The following is a 24,206-nucleotide window of genomic DNA, read 5'->3' as shown; positions in this document are numbered from 1 at the left end:
AATATCAGCAAGGACTCTGATGAACGGTGGAATTCTCAGCATTTGTGTCTCTACTTTTAATAGCAGGAATGTGAACTTTACCTTCACTGCTCAGTCTTATTTTAGATGACACCAGGCTCTGCAATTCTATGATATCCTTCCTTTATGACACATGAAGGAGACCAGAAGACGTGGGTTTGGTTCCAGTGTTCATTCCAGCTTGGCTTTCATCTCCGATGTATCCGTAATGTCCGGATGGTTTTTCTGGATGACTCAGATCTGAGGGAGCAAATGCTGATCTCTCCCAGCCCTTACTGAGAAAGGAGAGTGATGAATCTTTCATGATGACACTTCTTTTCCTCAAGGCTTCTGCAGGTATTTGAGTTTAAAAAGCCACAAGGAAATTTAAACAGTTTTAATGTTTTAAACAGAATCGAGTATGAATTACTTCCTCCAGTGAGAATAATACATAGAAGGAAGAAAAGGCCTTAAGAAAAAATGTTTAAGTGAGACCCTGTGTTAGCAGAGTGATGGCTCTGATGCCTGACCCTGCAGCCAAGCCATCAGTGTCCTTTAGCTCTCAGGTGCTAAGCAGGGAATTTGGGAAATCTTGGGGAATTTTTGAGTGCTGTAGGGATCCTGGCTGCCACGGACATGGGAGGGAGCCCAACTCCCCTCACCGGTCTCATGGATGTTGGGCAAAGATCAACAAAAAAGATAAATTTTTTTGTAAAGTGGAGAAGTTTTCCTCTTTTCATACCAGTCTGTGTTCTGCAGTGCTGTTTTATGGCGTTTTCAGGGAAGCACTGGAGGTTCCTGGAAGTTCAGAGGAGTTCACTGTGAGGTGATGCTGGTGGCTCAGAGGGGACAGGGGATGTGGCCAGTGCAGAGCAAGCAGGGCTTGGAGCAAAGCAGGGGAGACCAGAAGTGCTGATACACATTTGAGATTTGTCAGCATATGAACAATAAGTGATTAAAATATGCAACTTTCCTGACAAAAACTGGGGATGAGGCCAGGGCCAGTGGTCTAAAGTCATTCCAGCTCTGCCTGGTGTCACTCTGGGTGTCAATCATGCAATGCTTGAAGTTGGAAAAGCTCTCTAAGATCATCGAGTCCACCCATTCCCCCTGCACTGCCAAGGTCACCACTAACCCACGTCCCCAAGTGCCACATCCAGAAGATTTCTGAACGCTTCCAGGGGTGGTGATACTGCTACTTCCCCAGGCAGCCTGTTCCCATTCTTGAAAACCCTTTTGGTGGAGAAATTTGCCCCAATATCCCCCCTGAGCCTGCCCTGGCCCAGCCTGAGGCCGTTCCCTCTCCTCCTGTCCCTGTTCCCTGCCAGCAGAGCCCGACCCCCCCGGCTGCCCCCTCCTGTCAGGGACTTGTGCAGAGCCACAAGGTCCCCCCTGAGCCTCCTTTGCTCCAGCCTGAGCCCCTTTCCAGCTCCCTCAGCCGCTCCTGGGGCTCCAGCCCTTTCCCAGCTCCGTTCCTTTCCTTGGACACGCTCCAGCCCCTCCATGTCTTTCTCACAGCTGGTTCATCATCAAAGTGTCCCCCAGCCTGGCATGTGTGTAGCAAAGACCTGAAACACTGGGAAACCAGCATTTTCCATGTCTTTTATGTGAGTCCCAAGTTTTGCACAAAACCTGAGCTGGCTCCGTGTGGGGCTGTTCTGGGGCTGCCAAACATTCCCGGGCCGCGATTCCTCAGCAGCACCCTCACCTTTGCCATCGATCTGGGCTTCAGCAGCTGATTTACGAGTCCATCTTTTCTGAATCATTATCTGAGGTGGCTGCCAGTTGGCCCAAGGCAGGATCCAAGCACTCGAGACTGGGGGAATAGTTCCAGCTGCACTCCGTAATTAGGAAAACCCTGGGCTGTAGCCGGATGTCCAGATGCCTTGCCAAGGAGCGTAGCATTTGCTTCAACAAACAGGATTTGTGAGGGGAAAAATTAAAAAGAGTGAAGATGTCATAGGACAGAGGTCATGTGTCAGCAGTTGCTCCTCTGTTCCTCATGGCATCTCCCATTTTTTAGCTGGAGAGCTGGATGGTGGTGGGAAGGCCTGGGGAGGTTAAACCAATCCTCGGGATTTCAACTTGGAGAGAAGTAAGTTTCTCCTGCTCCCCACAGAGGTGGAAAGTACTTGAAATGCCATTTCTTTCATGCTTTTGCATGAGGGGAAAAGTGAACTTTGCATTCTGTTGTGTAACAAGGGTTCCAGCACAATGTGTTTTGTCAGCAATGAGAATTTGAACACTCGCTGTGTGACACATCTCAGCTGAAGCCTTATGCTCCCTGTAGTGCCTTCATTGCAAACACAGGTTCAAGCTCTTTTCAAAGGTTTGGGCTTTTTTTTTTTTTTTTTTTTTGCTTGTTCTCTCAACATGAATTAACAAACGTGAAGCTTCCAGCAATGGATTTAATAACACCATGATAAATGCCAGTGCTTTTGCCACCAATGCCATTTAATCTGTCTCAGCAAATACATTCAAGGACTGGCCAAAAGTTTGAGTGCTTTCCAGCTATAGGATTCCTATAGCAATATGAGAATGTCCTTGCACGGCATAGGGTACAAAAGACAATGCAAAACTCCATTGTGGAGAATTTAGCAAAGAAAATAAATATTTCCTTTTCTTCCTCTCACCTCAATTATTGTCTCTCCTGCTCCAGAAACAGCTACTTTTTAAAGTTTAGACTTTACCAATTCCCAGGGGTCTGTGGAAAATTGGAGGGTTCTACCTACAGATTACTGCTAATCACAGGAGGTTCCTTGGATAAGAATAATTTACCTGTTATGTGTAACCTGCAGTGTGGACTTTGACAACTTGTTCTTCTTTGGCCCTGTAGTCCTCAGTCTTTCTCTGGTGCTGGAAAAGCATCTGAATGAATTTCATGGAGGAAGAGGCCTGTTGGATCTGATTTATCCCTGCTCAGCCTCTGAATTCCCTTGTGCACTGGTTGACATTCACAAGTTGATGATCTCCCGTTGTAGTTTCTTGCTTGATCTGAGACAACTGTGGGGTTCTTACTGCAGCGCATTTCAGGAAAGTATCGATAAATTAGTGGAAGCTGTTGCTTTAATTACATAGGGATTTTTTATCAAATTTCTGTTAATGTCTCACTCAACCCAAGAATCTCTTCTTTGCCCCTCTCTGTAAATTATTCCCTATTTAGTTGTTTTAAGAAATAAATAATAGAGCACACATGGCTACTCTTAATCATGAAAGTGCCCACGTGTAACTCACCACGGCACTGATACACTGAAAATAACCTTTCCATGAGGCTTCCCCAGCAGCAGAGAAGGATTTTGTCCTTTGGTTTTGTCCTCCTCACTGTGCTCCACGACAGGGTGAGGAGCTGGCTCTGAGGGCATCTCACCTGTGTTTGGTGCCAGTGGTTTCCAGCACTAGACCAGGTTCCCTGCCTTTGCACTGATTGCAACCCAGCATTATTCCTTTGCCAAAAACCATGGAGTGGGCCCTCTGCTCTGGCTACTTTCTGGATCCTCTGTTTTTCCCACACTGTGGCTAATGTTTGCTCTGTGGCTCTGGACTCTCTGTTGCCCAATGACAAAAACAAATCTCTTCATGCCAGCTAGGGATGTACATGGTGGCACTGGCATCTTGGAATTATGCTAAGGAAGTGTTAAAGTATATTTTAGTGTATTTTATTAAAACAAAAAGCTCTTCAAACATCCTCTAAATGTTGCAGTGGGACTAAAGATTTCTTGAGGGATAGAACTGATATCTTCCTCCTCTTCCCCTTCACCCAAAGAGATGAATTCTGTTGTGGTGGGCATGCTTTAATAAACACTTCCTAAAGGGGAGCTGATTTATATTCCTGTGTTGATATAATGCAACACACAAACTGAAATTCTGCTTAGCAAAAAATTTTCTCCTGTGGCAGCCTGCCTGGGTGGAAGAAAAATAATACAAAAGGTCTTACCAGTGGTGTGACATGTTGCTGTAAAAAAACAGCCAGGAACGTCAAGAGATTTCAGTCCAAATGGAGAATTTCTGAAAATTAATTTTGGATGCTTAATACAAACTAGAAAGTAACGTAATTTCTGGCAAAGCAGTTGACAGCAGACGTAATGCATCAGTGCAATAGCCCAGACTGTGTTAAATGGAAATTAGCTCCATGTAAAAACTGCAGAGAGAGAATAGTGCTCGCACAAAACAACCCCTGACAAAAGCAGAGGTTGAGGTGCTGGTGGAACAGTTATCACCGAACTAGGAATGTTGTGATGTAATAGAATTTGTGGACATGGTTTGGATTCACTGCAGCTCTTTAAACAGGAAGGTGACTTAGTGCCAGTGAAATCCAGCTCGTTGCTGGGCTGTCTCTGCTCCCCATTCTGCACAGAGCACAAAAGGGGCATTTGTTGAAATCCACATTTCCTGGCTTCCCCGGTCCCTCCACAGTCGTGCCTGAAACCATGGAAATCAAAATCAGAGATAGTGAAACTTTGGATCAGCCCTGGACACAGTATGGGACTGTCCAAATCCTTGCAACAGGATCCCAGGTGGTTTCAAATGCCTCTTCTGTGGAGGGGGAGAAACAGATCCCAGGGCAATCAGATCATTTCCAGGACTCTTTCCCTCCTGCTGCACTCCATTTAAAAGCACATTTTCTGACTCATCTCCTCCAGAACACTGAAAATAATGTTCCTTCCTCTGTGTTTTTCCCCAGGGGTGACACAAAAGCGCTGGGGCCCTGATGGTCAGAGGACATGCACAGGCCTTCGGCGGGAGAGTGGTGCGTGGGGAAGATTGAGCCCTACCAAGGTAAAAGAAATAAATTCTGTTCAGAGAGCACTCAGCAGAATGCAAGAGGGTTTAAAAAACAATCACTGATTGCTGAGCAGTATGTTTGGACTTGGTTTTGTTTAGCTAAGCTTAGCTTAGGCAGCAGAAAAACCAAATAAAATGATGGCTAAGTGTCGTGATTCGGCGTGCTCTTGGTGAGGGGGAAAAGATTGCATGTTTTGTTGGGGAAAAGAAGTTGTAAAAAACCCCCTACGAGACTAAATCAAGCAGTATCCCAAGCATCAGTACACTCTGCCTGACATGTCCTCGAGATAAAGCCTGAGGTTTTCAGCTCACCACAATTACTTTGTGTGTGTGTTTTTTTCACAAGATGCAGTGAAGCTTGAAAGCTCCCAACGAGCGCAGGATGAGCTGGGCAAACCTTAAAGATCCATTTCTTTGCTAAAGATTGAGAGGACGAAGTAATACATATATTCAAGCAGAAAAAGGAGAAGTAAATTATTTAAAATATTGGTGCACGAGTTTGTAGCTAATCAGGAGCATTTCTGACATGCCTTTGGACTCTTGCAGGATGTCTCCATCTGTGTAGCCCTCAACAAAAGAAATAAATGTCAAATTAACTACTGGAGCATGAGAGATGCATCCAAAATAAAGTCTCTCAAGGAACATTCTTCTTTGGTGCCTTGTGGAAATCTGGGGGAAGTTGAGAGTTTTGGAAGGCATGCAAAGGTCTTAAACCTGTAGGTAGAAGTAAATGGAGTGAAGAAAATATGAGGCAAATGTTGTTACAAAACATGAAAGAAACAGAGGAGGAAGAAAATGCTTTCCCTGGGGCTGTGAAATTATTGAATTGTCAAAACCACAGGCAGCTGGCTTAAAGAGTTGATAAAATTTATCTGGCATTTCACCTCGTTAATAAACTCTTGATCTGCCTCTGCCCATTTGGGTTCCCAGTAGGCCCCTTCCCAAGAGCTACAAAGGAGCTGTTTCTGGTGGTGTTTTCCTGCATGGAGGAGGAACACAAGGATGGTTTCATAGGAGCTCAGAATCATGGAATGATTTGAGTTGGAAGGGTCCTTAAAGATCATCTCCCCATGGGCTCTGGTGCAGTGTCACCCAAGCCCTGAGAAGGGTGAGCATGGCACCAGGGAGGTCACAATGCTGTCACCTTCTTCCTGGGGGAAGAGCAATACTGGGTTTTGTGAAGCTCTTGCTGAATCCTGGCATTGATTATCGCTTCATAGACACCCAGATGGGACTGGGGTCTCTCCTCCTCCCAACAAGCAGGAGTCAGTGGCACCTAGGCATGGAATGAGTTTTCCCTAGGAAGCTCTAATCCTCAGATTCTGCACACCAGTTCAGTGTTGGGTTTGGGATTTTTTGTATTTCTGTTAGGATCAAGAGATCTGGGAACACAGGGCAGGAGCAATCTAATCAGCCAATTTACAGCAGCAGTGAGATTAGGCCAGATGCTTTATTGCATGGGACTTATGTGCCCAGCCAGGTGGATAATAATAGCAGGAGGCTTTAAACTCAGGTTTACTCTTTGGAACCTAAGAGCACCTCCTTTGTCACCTCGAGGGAAGTAAGGTGTGGTCTATCAAGACGGATATTTCCTGTCATGGATGGAAAAATTAATCTGGCCCACTGTCGGGCTCTGGGCCGCTGTCAATCAATCTTGGACCTATGTGTTTGTACATCATTGGCAGGTGTCACCAAGGAATCATAAGAAAGAGGGAGCTAATTAATTAAAATAGTACCCAGAGCCCTTGTGGGTAACTGTATCACTTTTCTGGGAGAAGATTTTTCATGCCTATAACTGGTGAGGTTGTAGAGCTGTCATGCCCCTGGTGCCCCCATGTCCTCTGCAGCATGTGATGTTACAGGCCAGAGATCCATAATAGACTTAAATGCATTTTAAATTCCAGCAGATTGTGGTGAAAGAGGAGTTTATAGTCTGAAACTGGCAACTGTCTTTGCCATGTCCATTTTTAAACACCCACCAATCCCATCCGTGGGAATGGGTTAAATACTCACAGTAATACTATGGAATACAGGTTTTAAATTTTAATATTTTTTCCTTCACCAGAGTGATAAAGTTTTCATTCAGGCCTCCCAGACAATTCAGAGCTCATTTCAAGAGCGTGCATTTTTAAATGACAAAAAAGTTAATATGAATGGAAAGTTTACAAGAGATCTTGAACAAAACTGTCTGCTGAGATAGATGGTGGCTGAGAAACAGTTGCACACAGGATAACGGACTATGGTGATAACTGGGAATCTTTTCATTTGCAGGAGTCTCTGCCTTCCCAAAATACAACATTGATTTCACCAGTAATCACTGCACAGATTGATGAGCATAAACCCAAAGGAAACCAGCCCTCTCTGCCTATGCAGGCCCTGATCCCCCAGCCCAGAGCTTGTCACAGGAAGCCATCTTTGCCCAACCACGGCTCAGCCATTGTTAGCAGAACATTTTTGGTGCTTCCCAGCAGATTAGAGATCCAGGCATCCTTAGAAGACACCATGTCACCATCGGACTCTCCCAGTCCAAACCAGTGTCCAAGCCAGCAGAGAGGCTTTGCTTACATCACTGTCACAGCCAGGCGTGTTCCTGTGGGCTCTGGAGAAGACCAGGCACGTGGCCCTGGGGCTGGACAAGAGCCCAACACCGTGTCCCCCACATCCAACAAAGTCCCTGCTGCCCTTGGGTGCTGGCCTCCCCCAGCCCACTCAAACCAACCTCCCTTAAAGGCTTCCAAGTCTTGCTCAAAATTAGGTGAAGAGCCCCAAAAGCAGCTTTTTGACCCTGGAATCAAGGAGGACGGTGTGGGTCTTCAAAGCAATGATGGGAGGGAGAAAGTGCCACCTTCATTCATCTCCTGCGTCCAGCTCCAGGTGTCTCAGCCATGCCCAAACACCATCTATTACTTAGACAAGTCACTCAATGTGTGCATTGACCAACCTCGAGTGAAATGCCAAAAAACATATAGATCCACGTTGTCCTTCAGCCTGAAGTGCAGTTTGTCCGGATTAACAGCAGATGGAGTAGATGGCATAGCTAATGGAGAGCCCATGGAGGAGAGAGCTCCAAGGAAACTCCCAGGAGCAAGCAGGGCTCCAGTCAGATCACACCTGGGCGAAGACTTCACGGGAAATAAGGTAATTAAGAAGGAGAACACAAAGGAAGGACATTTGGGTAGTAAATACCCTTTGCAAAGTGTCTTTGCCTCGGGACTTGCAGCATTCCTGGATATTCCCAGAGGACCTCACAACGCAGTAGCAACAAAGGAAGAGGATGAGCAGCCTGGCAGCCGCCACACTGTGTTTTCTCTCCAAATTCCTAATTCAAGTGCTGAGGCAGGTAAGTCATTTCTAGAAACCTCAGGCTGGTGAAGCAGAGGTCCAGGCTGGAGCAGCCCCACCACAGTGATTTTGTGAGAGCAGATAACAGCAATCCTTGCTTCTGCAGAGGCACAGGGAGTTAGAGCACAACCCAGAGGTTTCCAGCTCCAGCACTGCCATGAATATTTGCCATGCTGCTGATGCGTGCTGCTCATCACCTGAGAGAGAAAAATCCCCCTGTGTTTTCTGCATTCAACCTCTTTTTTTAACCATTTATAACAGTATTTTTTTCTATTCTCCCAGCCACCTGCAAGTGCTTATCCCCTGAAAATAATTAGGTTTTTCTTTGAATAAGGGCTGAATTTCAAGGTGTGAAATTAAGAAGGAGATGACTGCACTGAGCTTGGTTTTGTGCTCCTTGCAATTAAAAATGATCTTCTTTTCAGCTTTTATTTAGAAGGCTACAGTAATAAGCCCAGGCTTTTATATCTAATGGAACCAGATAAAAGGTTTGTGAATCGTGAACACATTTGTTTCCAACCTTTCCAAGCATTTTACAAACATAAAATGCTCTTTGCATTTTTGCTGCTGGGGAAGGGAGAGGGGCCGTGGGGATTGCTCCCTGCCCAGAGTGGTGCAGCTCCTGCTGCACTGGGATTTTCTAGCACACTTGGATAACCACAGCTGAGTTTATTGACTTCCCAAGAAGGGAAGGTGGATGGGAAGATTGTCAATGAGAGTCTGTATTTTACCAAGAGCACAAAGATTAAAACTTGCCCCCTCTGTATCCTGTGACCTTGGGCTACATTTAATTGCAATTACCCTGTTCTTTTATGGCCTTTTTGATCTAAGGGTCAGTGTATGAACATGAGCCACTTCCTAAGGTTCCTTTGTACCTTCATCTGCCCACTGTGCAAGTGGAAGGAAACAGAAAGATGAGAAGCCTCATGCTGCCTCAAGGGCTGGGCAAGGTGCAAACTCCTTGCAGCCACTGTTGCTGTCCCTTTTCCATGCCTGAAGTCAATGGGATTGTTCCTGCAGCTCCAGAGGGCAGGGGCAGAGGCTGAGAGAAAATATTCCTCTATTTTCCTAAGCATAATCCAGCCTGTGTGGTGTTGGAGGGGAGAAGGCACAGTGGGGAGCAGGAGAAGGAAGATGCCAACCAGTGCTAAGGGCTTGGGGGGAGAAATGTAAAGGGATGGCACCAGCAAATGAATCATTTCATTGCACACATCCTAATTTCAAACATCAGGGAGTATCACTCCATAGGGAGTGTTATGTATTCAAGGCTTTGTTCAACACCATGTAAGGTTTCTCTGTGATAAACCAGGTTTAAAACTGAGCCTTCCCTGGGCTTAGTGATGCCATGGTGGGTGGCATGGAAGAACCACTTTTACTAGAAATAATTAGAAAGTGAATTGGGAGGCTGCTCATGGTTCCATAGTTTTACTGAAAGGAGGAAACTGGTGAGGTAAGGAGCTGAGAAATGCTGGTTTGTGATAAAGGACTTCCAGCATTTGTGTACACTAGACTATAGGTGTAAATAAACATGGGAAGTGTTACCTTTTTAACTGCTTCCGCCTTTTGTGTGGGCGATAACGTAGAATGTAAAGATATACATTTCTCTTGCTCAGCCCCTTTGTAATGTATAAGGAGGTGTTTATCAGCTTACTACAACTTTCCTGTGTGAAATTTGTATAAACAACCAGAATAATGCCCCAAAACAACGGCCCTTCCCAGCAGGATCACCCAAGTAATGATCTCGTGCACGGCCATCAACCGTTCCATGGGATAAATCATGAGAAACCTGGTAAAAGCATGGGATGTCCATATTGCCCCCTAAAATGAGAGGAAATTGGGGTGATTTTAACCTGGGAGAAATGAAAAAGTGAGTCCTTTTTAGTTCTGGAATGGGTGAAGTGAGGAGAAGTTATTGGTATGAGATTATTAGTCACAGAATTATTTAGGGTGGAAAAGACCTTTAAGATCATCCAGTCCAATCATTCCCCCAGCACTGCCAAGGCCACCACTGACCCATGTCCCCAAGTGCCACATCCAAAGGGCTTTTAAATCCCTCTAGGACTGGACAACCCTTTTGGAGAAGAATTTTTATGCCCTTCTAGATTCCCAGTTATTTTGGATATGTTTTCCTCTGCCATTCACTGATTCAAATCTGTTCCTGTTAAGTTTTGCTCTGCTCCATGTTTGTGCAATGAAATGTTTGTGAAATGAAGTGTTTAAAAAGAAGGGAGAAGCAGCAAAGAAGGGACAGTGAGCAAGTTTTGACACGGTGTTCGTGCTTTAACACAGTTATCTTACAGATGAGGGAACCGTGGAGAGCTCTTTGTCCATCACATTTCTGATGACCCAGAAAGCTGGAGCTTATATTGGTTTGCAGCTGTAGGCAAGAGCTTCCTGCCAGCAGAAATACAAGTGGTAATAACATCACTATGCTAAAAAAAAAAAAAAGAGAAAAATTACTTTCAAGGCTACACTTCTCTGTATGAAATCTGTAAATGCAGTTTCCAGGATGTATAGGTTGCTTTATTAGGATCTGAGTTGGAATGAGCACCCAAATATTTCTCTGCTTTACAGGTGCTGGGGCTGGGTTTGCTGTTTCCTATAGGCCCAGTTGAGTCATGGCCTCTTTGGAGTGTCTTTTTCCTAATCTTTTGTGTGACTTCACTGAAGTAATGATGATTCTACTTACTGTATTACTCATACTATTTCATGTCCAAATTCAACTATTCGAGACTTGGCTTTACATGGACCTGGATAACTTAATCTAAGGCCCTTCTTTCAGCAGGAGGCTGGGCCAGGTAATCTCCAGAGTTATATATTTCCACCATGTGCCACATATGAAAAGGATACTTTAGGATTATTAATGAAATGTAAATCTTGGGCTCTGCTCATGGATGGGAATTACACTTGGAAATACAAATCTGTGGGACTCAGAGTTCAAAGCCATGGTTCATGCTAGAGCATCCCAAGGATGGAATATGATATTTCCCCACTGTGGACTGTATCTTCTACTTGCTCCACTGCTTTGGGCCTTTACTTCCATTATCTGGCAAGAAATTGGATTGTAAATGCTGGAAAATCCATGTTAAACATGAAGTCAGACTTGAACCGTGGGAGGACAGAGTCGCAGGACAGAACTGTGTTTATTTTTAGTGAGTGGCCAACATTTCCATCCCTTGGGCAGCTGAAGGAACGTCTGAAGGGTCCCACTGGGGGCCACATGACCCACCCACCTCAGAGACACGGCCAAGGGCCAGCCCAGGCCAAGCTCCACAAGGTCCCTGTCGTGGGTGATCGATGTGCATCACCCTGCCTTTGGTAACGGCTTTTAACAAGCTGTCAGAACCTGCTAACGCTGCTTTTCAGGCAATGCTGCAATTTCCTTTCCTGTCTGCAGCTGATGTCTCATAAATACAAGGTAAGTTGGAAATGAAAAGATTAGTCTTGTTTCTGCTGAAGACAGGAACATTTTTAATCTTAATTTCTCACCTACCTTTCATGAAGAATATATTCCCCACGAATATCTAGTTCTCCATCCATCTTTCACTATCTATTACCTACTGGGCTCTAGGCTGAATCATTAAAAAGAAGCAAAGAGAAGAAAATGGGACAATTTTAAATTCTTTTTGACGTCTTGATTAAACAATATCATCACTTTTCTGGGGAAGATTATAAATGCCAACATCTAAATTTATCCATTTAAGCTTAGATAACCGTCAACTTCTTGATGCCTGAGCGCCTTCACACATCTCAGCTATTTTCTAAAGTAAAATATTTCCTGCTCACCTCTACGCTTTTGTTCTTCTTTTGTTGTCATACCCAAAGCTGCTGTGCAGAGATTTTAAGCAAGAACAACTGAGGTGGAGAGTGAATCCAGTTTGGATGGCGGGAGCTGTGCTGGATCCCACTGCCCTGAGCTGAGATGCAGATGTGCAAGGAGGGTGTGGGAGATGGCACAAGGGCATCTCATGAGCATCACACTCCCGTGTAAATCATGCAGAATGAGGGACATCAGGGTTATGAGATAATCATCAGCCACAGTGTGGCCACACAACCAGGGCAGTGACCGTCCCTGTGCTGGCACTGCTGAGGGACCTCAGATCCTGGGGTCAGTCTTGGACAAGACAGACATTGAGGGGCTGGAGTGTGTCCAGGGAAGGGAACGGAGCTGGGGAAGGGGCTGGAGCCCCAGGAGCGGCTGAGGGAGCTGGGAAGGGGCTCAGGCTGGAGCAAAGGAGGCTCAGGGGGGACCTTGTGGCTCTGCACAAGTCCCTGACAGGAGGGGGCAGCTGGGAGGGTCAGGCTCTGCTCCCAGGGAACAAGGGACAAGATGAGAGAAAACAGCCTCAGATTGCACCAGGGGAGGTTTAGGTTGGATATTGGGGCAAATTTCTTCACCAAAAGAGTTCTCCAGCCCTGGCACAGCTGCCCAGGGCAGTGGTGGAGTCCCCATCCCTGGAGGGATTTAAAAGCCATGTGGATGTGGGACAGGGGGCAGTGGTGGCCTTGGCAGTGCTGGGGGAAGAGTTGGACTCGGCTTCAGAGGTCTTTTTCAGCCCTGATGATTCCGTGGTTCTGTGCTGGAGTCAGCAGTGGAAGGTGGATGAGCCACAGTGGGTGGCTGTGATGAGCGTGCTCAGCAGTGCCTGAGCCCCTGGGAGCTGTCCCGGCTCGGGGGGTGTCCAGGGGGGCACTCCCAGAGTTCCTTTTTCAGAATCCAGGGATGAAATGCTCAGGAGGGGAAGGAAACGTTCACAGCAGTGAACAAGACACATCAGAGGCTCGGTAATGTAGCTGCTTATACCTTTTCCCAAAGAGCATGGCAGGTGACTTGAAAGCATAATTTGCTTAATTAAAACAACCTAAGGCAGTGAGTGGGGAAAACTGAGATGGGATCTGGGCTTTGGGAGTGTTGAATGGCCCCAGATGATTACAGACTTCTGTTTCCTTCTTCAACTTATTTATTAACAAGTGCTGAAGTCAGCAGCACGTTTTTAAGGGGTAAATAACTAGACTTTAATTTGTTTCAAGATCTATTTTAATTTTTTGATGCATGTATGTATATTCCTACTCATACTGGAGTAAAATCAGAACAGCTGGTGCTGTGGGACTTTGATAAGCTGCTAGCTGCAATGCAAAAATATATTTTTATTTTTAAAGAAGAGTTCCAGGTATTTGAGATGTTTGTGTATCAAGAAAGTATTGTGGGTCACCTTTAATGTATAAGCCTGGTAATCAAAATGGGTTAATTAGGAAACCTGAAGGCTATAAGTAATGTTTACTTTCATTAACTAAATTGTATTTGAAATGTTATGATGAAGGAATGTGGCCTATGTGGTGCTCTCATCTCATTTTCTGTTTACAGGAAAGTCATCATGCAATAAGCCAAAGTACAATATCTGTGTGTAAATGTAAATACATATATAAAAATATATCTATATCTACATGAACAAGATATAATTAGAGGGAAGCAGTTCCTTACAATATGGAATTTATTGTATAGGAACTTGAGCAGCTCCAGCTGATGCTAATTAACTCTCCACCCTGCAAATGTGTGCAGCAGAACTGGTGGTGAAGACAGGAGAAATATGAAATATGGCACAGGAGATTTTACTTTAGCTTGCACCTGCTAAGCACAAGGAGCCAAATCTTCAGCTGATGTCAACCAATCAAAATCTCTGCCTGCAGAGGAGTGACACTGATTTACACCAGCCAAGAATCTGGCCAGGGACGTTACTGGCTTGGCATTATGGATGCAGCAGCTGGTGCTGACTTGTTAAGAACAAAGGACCACATGCCAAAAAGCCCATTAAAAGGAGCTCCTTTGATGTTTCACTTCATCTGGGATAAATTTAAAATGGAGGAGGCTGTCAATTTTCCTCAGTCTAGACATTCTATGTCATTGGGTCCGTGTCACGCTGCAGTGTGACCTTCATGTGCTGCATCGCCAGAAACTGAGGATTCGATGCTTTCAGATGTTGAAAACTCAGTGAGGAATTGGCAATCCTGTTATGGGTGACTCTGGAAGATGCTGCCAGCCTTTGAGACAGACCCCAGCCTGTGGGGGGAAATAGCAGTTGTCTCTTTTTATCTTGAAGTTTTAAATTAATTTTTAGAAGGAAGGGGATGCCTCTTTTTTTCTGGAGGGCTCCTTTTGCATTTTTTGGAGTACCAGCTCTTCAGCTTTGCTCTTTGTCTCAAAGGCCTGCTGCCAGTTTCCCCGTCATCTGGTGGGACAAAGGGTGTAGGAGAAGTAAGGTATCAGCATGGAGGGGTATTCCTTGATATTCCATTCCTTTAACCTATTTATTTATTAAATCAGAAGACAGGTGTGGTGACCTCCTGCCCTGTCATACGGAGGCAAGGCCATCCCTACAGATCGTAGGCAGTGATGTCAGCAAGAGGGGAGGGTGATGCTCAGGGCTGTGTGAGCCAAAGCTGGTTTTCGTTGACAATGCTCTGATGTCACAGTGACCCTGGCTGAGATCATTTTCCAGTGGAACCAATTGTTCTTTATCAATTCCTCTGTGGCTTAAGGCAACGAGCAGCCAGAGATGGATGAGTTTTCTTGGGCTTTGTTTCTTTGGGGTTTTCTTGTGGGTGTTTTTGTTTGGTTTTGTGTGTTTAAGGGCATGATCATAAAATAATTTGACTGGAGTTGAAGTTTCCTTCAGGAAGTGCCATTTGAGGATTAAAGGCTCAATTTTCTGTTATGGGATGTAGCAGTGAGGCCATTGGGCAGAAAGGCCCTTGTTTCTCTAGAAGACAGAAGGATGTCTGCCCTGTTAATGATGTTACAGAACACATTTTTATGAGTGGAACCTATAAATTCCATTTTCCCAAAGATGTTCCTGTTGTGTGAAGATCCAAGTTAAAGTTCAGCATGTGAAAACTGAGACTTTGATTCTTCCACTGTTTTCCATCTTGGTTAGTTTGGACTCAATGATGTTAAAAGTCTTTTCCAACCTACACTGTTCTATGATCCTGTGATTCTGTGACATTTCTGTCTTGAGCTGTCAGAGCTGGTAAGAATGTGAGACAATTTGAAGTGAAAGACTGGAGGGTGCAAGTCACTCGTTAGCACTCTGGGCAAGCAGCAGGCTGGAATACCAGAATCATTAAAATAATGATTAAAAGAGATGGGCTCTGTGGATTCAGTGACTGCATTATGCCACTGGAGTAAAGGGCCTCATTTTCCCCTAATTCACACTTGGTTTAAACTATGAACGACTCTTGTGCAGTCTGTGAAATGAATACTTGGCTCAGCCTGGCTGTGGTAAATTATCAGAAAGAGCTGAACTAGGTGCCTCGGACATGATGAGAATTCCAAGTGGTCCATGCCTTTCTTACCCTGCAAATCACCATTTAAATGTTCTGAATCATCCTGAACATTTTTTTTTTTTTTTAAGTCACACTGCATCAGATTACTCCTTGAGTCACTACAATAGCGTCTGATAGCTTCTAGCATGACATCCTGGAAATGCAAACATGGGTTTCTAACTCCGTGGTTTTGGGTTTGTGGCTGTTACAGGGAATGTCTCAAAAGTACAGCAGTAAATTTCAAAGTATTTTTCAATAACTGTTTCCATGGCTCTTAACAATATGAACAGACATCCTCTCACTCTGAGGACCAGTTGCCTGGGAGTGTTGGGTTTGTTAAAGACATGGCTCTGGCACAGCATGGCCAAAAAGGCACGACAAGAAAAACTGAAGAATCGAGGCATGAGCCTAAAACCCAAGACTGATTATCTCAAATGAGAAAATAATTACCAGGTACTTGACCAGCCTCCAAATTATGAAGGGTTTAATGAAAAGGAAATATTCTTTCCTTTCATCTTCTCCCAGCTCATAGGAAGGAAAAGGGAAAAATGTTAGTAAAATATACAAACATTGTAGTCGAGCAGCTGGATACTGGGAGCTCACTGGTGCCAGCAGTCACCTCAAATCGTGTGGGTGGGTTATTAGCTGCCCACTAAAATATTCTGCTGCAGTTATACCTTCTCATGATTCTGAGTCTAAGGTGATGTCCTGCAGGTGCCAGGCAGGAACATTCCCTTTTTGCAGAATCACAGGACCATTAAGGTTGGAAAAAGCCCTCCAAGATCACCAAGTCCAACACCACCATGTCAACTGAACCACATCACCAAGTGCCACAGTTACTACTCTTTGGAGCACTTCCAGGGATGGTGATCCATTTCTGGGATTAACCACTCTGTCAGTGACAAAATTTTTCCTGCTGCCCAACCTGAACCTGCCCTGGCACAACTGGAGGCTGTTAAATACAGGGGTTTGCTGGTGCAGCCACTGCAAACCCTTCTTCCACCAAAACTCTCCAAGGCAGCTGGAGTAGTGGCACATCCTGTGCTGAGCAGCACATGGGTACCCATTCTCTCCCTGGAATAAGTGGTGTTCCCTTGTTTGGCACCAAGGGAGAAGGTCAATTAACTATTTGCAAAGTGCTTCCAGAAAATAAATTGCCCTTCAGCACCAAGAGGCTGATAGGGGCTGGTGATTAGGTGGGTTTGAGATTGTTTGCTCTGAAGTCACTGCACTAATTTTGCCCAAAGCCTTCTGTAAACAAGCTGTTTCTTGACATTAAGAAGCTTTTCCTTCTTTGGACTGATTATAGGTTTGAAGCCTAGCAGCTCTTAGGTACACTTTCTGTTTTAAATGATTACAACTTTCTACAGTCAAATATTAGCTTTTGACAAAAGAAAGCCTCTTCCTTCTAAGAAATGTGGCCACAGCTGTCAACATGGTTTAAAAAAAAACCCAAAAGAGGTAGCTAGGAAAAAGAGAAGCTTTTTTATTAGAGATTTTTTTTAAATTTAGACTTTTAGTTTGAGGTGTTATTGTTATAGCTGAGATAATTAAGCTTTATCCCTACCAGGCAGGATCATTTGAAGAAGCATTAATACAGGTGCATTGACACATTCATTGGGAGGAAGGGGCTGGCTGAGCCTCTCTCTTCAAGCCAGCAAAGTTACCTTGACTTTGGATCTTGACAGTTCTGGGAATGGAGCTGAGGACAGGGCTCAGCCCTGCCTCTCAGGATCCAGCCCCAGGTTTTTATTGAAAGGTGACTCAAGACTTGTTAAACATCCCATTTTGACCAGGGAGCATGGGCAGAGCTCCATTACCAGGAGTTCAGGTAGTTTCCATGGATGTTAATGCTGAGCAACAGCTGATGCTGCCTCTTGCAAAGGAGTCATCTGACAAGCATCAGGAGGCAGTTTGGGACAAAAGCCTCGTTGCTGGTCAGCAGGAATTTTAGCCAAAACATCTGAATTTCATAGCACCCCTGGCCAACTGCAGCTCATTGACTGATTACAAGTGATGCCTTTTCCTCGGCAGCCATCTGAAAAATAAGTTCTCCGTCCTATCTTGCATCCCTTGACAAACCCTGGCATAACTAATAATGCTGTCATGGCTCTCAGTGTTTCCACTTCTCTGGGTTACCAGGCTGTTGAGATGATGTGCTCTGTTTGCTCATATCTAAGATTGCGTGGCTCAGCTGTGCCAAGCCTTGATTCATGATAAGGATTGAGCCATCAGTCTTTGTCAGGCAGAGGCTGGAGTCTTGGTTGGGATTATGGATGGCTGCTTGAGGCACATGTGGGTCTGTACAACTGGATCTAAGCCTTGAAGGAGGCAGAAGTTTCTTACATTTAAGGAATGTTAATTTCTGCTCCTCTCTGCTTGGGGTATTGGCAGCATCAGCTCCCAGCACGGAGGTCTGGGAGAGCTCAGCAGCTCAGGATGTTGGGCTTTTATTAAATTAAAATAAACCCCCCAGCAGGTGGTCTGTAATGTAAAGCCTACCTCCAGTGCTGATGTCTGATCTCATTAGGGACACACAGGGAATCAACCCTGAGTGTCCCCTCCCCAGTCACCTCTCAGGCTGACTTGGTGGCCAGGGAGGATTTGCAGCCCTGCCTCTGCTAAAATGAACTTTGGCCAGTTTCAAAGAAGCACTGTGTCACAAATCAACAAAAATCCACACTGGAACACTGGGAAGAGTGTTATATGTAAGGATGAAAAGCTGAATTATCCTGCTGTAAAGTGAAATGGGGGAAAAAAAAGCAGTAACAATGGAACAGGGGATGTTTGCCTGGATTGTGTGTGTCTCAAGGAAAGGCAAGTTTAACCTGCTGTAATGCAGGGTCACTTCCCGTTAGCAAAACCCCCTGAAGGGAGAGAGGGGCAAATGTAAAAAGATACTTTACAGTAAAACAATATACTTATTTTACTCTGAGATCAAGGATTCTTTTTTATTTTTAAAGGAGCTTTTGAAAACCTACCCTTGGTTTTACAGAATATTTTTAACTCCTCCAATATCGTATGGTTTTCACTAAGTCATTATTTAAAAATGGAGCTGTTGTCATCTTTCTTGCACAGGGCAAGAATGACTCTTCTCCAGATGTAATTATGACTTTGTTCCTTAAATTTTCTCTTACAAGCAGCTGAACTTTTACAACTACAATCTATACTGGCTGAATTTTATTAATGGAGTCATTCTGCTTTCTGTTTCTTTGAGCTTTGCTCTCCCATATCTCCCAAAGCATTACACTTACATGTCTTTGTTCATTAGTTTTAAAGCCTTTCCTTGGCTGGGATAATAGAAAAAACATCTATTTCTGGTCATCCAGTTGCAATTCTGACTATTCTCAGTGGGGCATATATATTTCAAGTTGGGTTGGTGGGGATTTAGATATACAATTCCAGATAGCCTTAATGAGAGTAACAGTCCTAATTCCCCGCTCAGAATATTAAAAACTGGTCCAGGGTGTAGAGAGTGAAATGCTGTGATCTTACCTTTAAGTACCTTTGCCTTGTTCGTTCTTTTTTTTTTTATTCCTAAATATCATTTGCATCTGCGTTCGTTCGTTAAAGTAATTGAGAGCTGCTTTGAGGATGAGGGAGTTGATTTTTGGAGCCCCTGTCTGGTTTGCTTTGCTGTGTTTTCCTGGGGATTGGCTGCACCTGGGTGCACCTTTGGAACAGAAAGGTTAATTCAAGAGGGAGCTGGAAGAAAGAGTTTAGCAAATTGACTCTGTTATTATTCTGATTGCCTTCAGTGTTAGACAAGAACAAGACGCACCTTTTTTATTGCCTTAATTAACTACCACCAAAAAAAAAATCCCCACCATGCTGTGAATCTAATAAGGATTAAGATTTAGTTAGAATATTAGAACCAGACCCACAAGGAAGATACTTTTCATGCAGGAAGGACGTGTTGATTTTGTTCCTGAACTTCATCAGGAATCGTGGGGTTTTTTAAATTCTTTCTCAAGGCAACCTTTTATCATAAAATGCTAAGAAGCATCCATCCCCTATGCTAAGTTTAGGCCCCATTCTTAGTTTTGTTCATGCACTCCTTTTCCTTCTCTCCTAATCCACATCTTCACAGGGATCCCCCAGACCTTGTGGGGAGGATGCCACTGGTGGCTTTTCTTTTAGCAGGGAAGTGGTGCAGACAGAAGGGAAGGTTTTCTCCATTTGGACAATGTGTAAGAAATTTCCTGGAGCTTAATTGTCCATTCTTGAAGGTTCCTGTACTTACACTTGGAAGCCAATATCCATGGATAGCTAGTCTGGTAGTTAGGAGTAAATGGAGTGTGAATACTCCAGGCAGCTCTTCTTTCTTGTGCTCAGATCAATATTCTGAGCTAGGGAGGAGAGATGTGACTTGGAGTCTTCTCCTTCCCTCACTCTGGTCTCTCCTGTTTTACCCTTCTCCCTTACAGCCCATTTGGACCCCCCTGGCGATTCCTGCTGATTTTGGGGGGCCCAGCAGCAGCAAATGGTCTCTTCTGGGGATGCAGCCACGGTTTGAGCAGTTTGACAGTGAAGCTGTTTGGCTTCTCAACACACATTTGCTGCACAGACCATTTCTTGATATGAAGGCAAATTATCTCCCACTGTGCTGCTGCCATGGATGAGTAGAAACTCTTTTCTCCTTTCCTCTTTCTTCTCTTCTCTGTTTACTGCTGGCCAGTAAACTATTTTAATTTAAAAGGTGATTTAATGAGATGATCTGTTTTCCATTCAAGTTCTTCCTCGTGGCTTAGCTCCCCTCCTTTTTTCCCCCTCTATCCATCTGATTTCTTGGCTGCCTGAGTGAAAGGACTTTCTCCCCTGCTGCTCTGCAGTTTCTCAGTGCTACCTGCTGCTTTCTTCATCTTCTCCTACCCCACTGCTTGTTCCTACCTCCTCCCACAGCCACCCTTTGAGTCCATGACCCCATTAATCTGCCCCAGTGTTTTTCCCCCCTCTGTGCCATCAAACATTTTTGTGTGACTGCAGGAATTAGATCAGTCAGGGAACGAAGGAACAGGTCCCTGGATATGCATGAGCTCTGAGAGGATGCACAGAATTGAGTCTGTCCATTTTCTTGAGAGCATTTGCATCAAAATTATTTCCATCTGAGAAAAGAGCTTGGTTGTGACAAAGATAAGGGAAATATTTGCAATGTATGAAAAGCAAGGAGAAAAATAAGTTCTGTCAGAGAGCAGGAGAGCTTGGATGCTACCCCAGAGTCTGGGAACTCTGTGTGCACCTCCCAGCTTTGACCAGATTTTCTGTAAGGCTGTGAAATTACTGTGGATGGGTTCATCTCAATGAATTTAATTAAAAATGAGGGTTGTTTGTGCTGATCTTCAGGGATCCCTCACTTAGCGGGAGCTGACTCCTTCTCACTGGATGGGCAGCTACAGAAAGGAGATTCAGCTGTTATGGTTGGAGTCGATGATGTCAGAGGGCTTTGCCAACCTAAACAATTCCGTGATTCTGTGCTCCAAACTCTGATCTACAGGGAAAGGGAAAACCAGTAAATGCTGTATCTTAATGCCTCTGATTTCCTCAGAAATACTGGATAGTCAAAAAGAGACATGAGCCAGTCAGGTCACTAAAATGCATAAGAGATGATAATTTTGTGGAAAAGAGTATTTCTTATCTCTTGTGGGTAGATTAAGGATTGGGACAGTGAACTGAAAACTTCTCACATGGCAGGATCTGATTTTAGTGAGTGACTTTGAGATAAGGAAGTGTCAAACACAGAATCATAGAAACACAGAATCATTTAGGTTGGAAAAACCCTTCAAGATCGTCGAGTCCAACCATCACCCAGCACTGCCAAGTCCATCACTGACCCATGTCCCCAAGTGCCACATCCACAAATTCTTTAAATCCCTGCAGTGCCATCTCACCCTTTGTCATGGATTGGCTCAAAGGAGAAAAACATTTCTAATCTTCACTCTGTTCTCAACCAAGACATGGGAAAGAAGTGTTTAGAGAGGGGCAGCTGGGAATAAGCAGAAAAAGGAGTTGTGTTATATCTGCTTTTAAAAAAGGAAACAAGCAAAATGAAGGAACCTCTACAAGGGCCTGGAGGGCCAGGACACAGGGAATGGCTTCCCTCTGCCAGAGGGCAGGGATGGATGGGATATTGGGAAGGAATTGCTCCCTGGGAGGGTGGGCAGGCCCTGGCACAGGGTGCCCAGACAAGCTCTGTCTGCCCCTGGATCCCTGGCAGTGTCCAAAGCCAGGCTGGATGGGGCTTGGAGCAGCCTGGGACAGTGGAAGGCAGGTGAAATGAGATGGTCTTTAAGATTCCTTCCAACCCAAATCATTCCATGATTCTAGGATTTAAAATTGTTTAAACCTCATCAAAATCATAGTTATGGATGATATAGTGGCTGTGATGAAAACCGAGTTCTGACAAGTTTTGGGATCAGGATTTTAACCCCTCTCCAGTGGAGTGGTTGCCTCAGAAGCATCTCCCATCCCCAGTATTTCCAGTGCCCCATTCTGGCTCTGTGCAAAGTCACAGCAGGAACCAGCACCCAAAGGTCCAACTTGTACAACACTTTGCCATGAAATTGTTTTGATGAGAAGGACGTTGCTCAACACCTACAACTGCAGGATCCTTCCACGCCAATAAAAATTATGTGGACAAGAGGACTGAGGGAAAAAAAATATTCCCATGTTATAGGACTTGGAGTTGTTTTTCTGTTTTTCACAGGAACACCAATGCTGTTGGGAAGCAGGAAGAGGAACAGCACAACAGCCCCTGGTTCTCTTCCAGATGCAGCCTCCAGAGAAGCCATTACTGCTGCTACTGATGGCTCATCCAACAGGGCAGTTCCCTCCAAAGACACCTCCAAATCCAAAGAGATCCAAGCACAGGGTGTCCTGAAACCAAAAATGCCTGTCTCCGACAGTGTATGCAACAGAAAAGTGTCATCAGGAATCCTCCGGGAAGAAAATGTTCACAGGCAAAAGCAGCTCCTAAAAAGTAAGGTACAAATCCTACTGTGGTTGTCAGGAATATGGTTTCAATAATACGATGAGGTCAGTCTCAAAGAAAAAAAGTGAAATAATGGAAAGTCAGGCCATTTTTGTCCAGCTTTAAGTGCTGAGCGTTGAGTCATCTGGTGAGAGATCAATCAGCTAATCTGACTGTATACATTGCTATGGTTAATAGAAAACAAGATTTAAATTACAAAGATAGGCTTAGATTCCCAAGAAAATCTTGAAAAAGCATTAAAATTGCAAAGTCAAGCAGCCCCAGACCAATCAAGTAACACCAGAACTGAGGTTATTTTTACAGCCTTGTTCTGATACCTTTCTTTCTCTCCCGCAACTTTTTTTTTGATGCAACAACCTGAACTATGATTATCAACAAGGTTTCAGTGTGTAGAACATAATTTCTTTGGGTTCAGCAGTGTCTGGGATGTCTTACTTGCAACATTTATTCTCACAGCTAAAATGCAGGTGACACCAGCAGCTGTATTCAGGCACCAGGTATTTTTGCAGAAGATGACTGAGATTAATTTGGGTTTAGTATGAATATGTCTGTGAGAAGTTTGTTCCTTAAAAATGCTCTCATGGTCATAGAACCTTTTTTTCTTACAGCTGTTTTTTCTGAAGAGATTTTTTTTGTAGAAAGGTAGGCAAAACTTAGTCATCATTGAGCATAAAGCTACTGAATGTCATACATTTCGAAGCCTAAATGCTGTTTTCAGTGCCTGAAGTTAAATCATGGCATTCCCCTAACTGGAAGTGACTTTGTTTTACAAAAATGAAGCATCCACTGAGATCTGGCAAAGCCCAACTTAATCCACACCTCTGTAAACCTGGCTTAGGGAGGAATTTAATTTCATGTTCACAGGTTTCAAGGTTTATTCCAAAATGTTGGTGAGAACAGTGTTAGGGAGGAAATACAATTCAGGCTTTTATAAGGCAAATGTACCCTACACAGATCTTTTTAATATGTTTTTAAGTACAATATAATATGTACAATATGTCATAAAGAGGAAAATATTTTAAGTTTATTGTAACCAAAAATTGAAATAAAACAGTAACGGGCTTTATTCCCAGATATTTAGTTCTAGAAATCAAATTATTTGGCAAGGAAGGAGCACTCCAGTGTGACTTTTCAAAATAGTTCATATGGAAGTTCCTTTGTTATTTTGGATTCGTTCTGTCCTCTGAATGAGAATCTTGTCAGCTCTGATTTTTGAGCACACAGCCTCTTTTGGTCCTAATTTGTGCAGGGAGTATCAGTCAGTGAGCATTAAAACTTAATTATAAGTCTAGAAAATAAACTCTTTCTCTCAATGTGAATTGACAGCTTTCATAATAATACCCTAGAATGCACAATAACCTTTTGTTGATTATTTTTTTCATGGAGTCTTTCCACTGGCTAATGGATATATAGGAATGACAGAAAGCAAACTGGATTATAAACAAAGGGGAAAAAAACCCGGTGGTGCTGATGAAAGTCTCAGTGTGGTCAAAGGGAAATGATTTGTGGTTAAAGCCCATAACAATCTGGTATTTTCTGCAATAAATGGGAATGAACTCCAACTGCAGGTCACAGCAAGATATCCCTGGATTTCTGTGGGCCAACTTTTGGGAAAGGAGCACCAGCAAAGAGAGCTGAGTGCCCAAGAGGTTTAATTGTGATTGTGCTTCCATGTGAGGGCTGAATAATGTGAGAGGAGCTCTGGGTGTCACAGGGCAGCAGGGAGCACCCACCACTAGATCTGATCTCCTCTGCCTAATGAGGCCTTTTAATAACA

General features: G+C 44.1%; 1 protein-coding gene across 1 annotated transcript in view; it reads left to right on the top strand.

Annotated features, from left to right (window-relative positions):
- LOC309575682 ((E2-independent) E3 ubiquitin-conjugating enzyme FATS) overlaps positions 1 to 24,206 on the top strand; it is a gene marked incomplete at both ends in the record, with an annotated part of 128,959 nt that overhangs the window by 94,220 nt on the left and 10,533 nt on the right. Inside the window, 3 exons of the mRNA XM_082286370.1 lie at positions 4,679 to 4,773; positions 7,051 to 8,119; positions 22,145 to 22,417. Of these exons, the coding sequence (XP_082142496.1) occupies positions 4,679 to 4,773; positions 7,051 to 8,119; positions 22,145 to 22,417 (1,437 nt within the window). The remainder of the gene's footprint in view (positions 1 to 4,678; positions 4,774 to 7,050; positions 8,120 to 22,144; positions 22,418 to 24,206) is intronic.

Source organism: Coloeus monedula, assembly GCF_965178545.1.
Source record: "Coloeus monedula genome assembly, chromosome: 8".
Taxonomy (NCBI): Eukaryota; Metazoa; Chordata; class Aves; order Passeriformes; family Corvidae; genus Coloeus; species Coloeus monedula.
The sequence above is the reverse complement of the archived record's forward strand: the minus strand, read 5'-3'. Positions and strand labels throughout refer to the sequence as shown.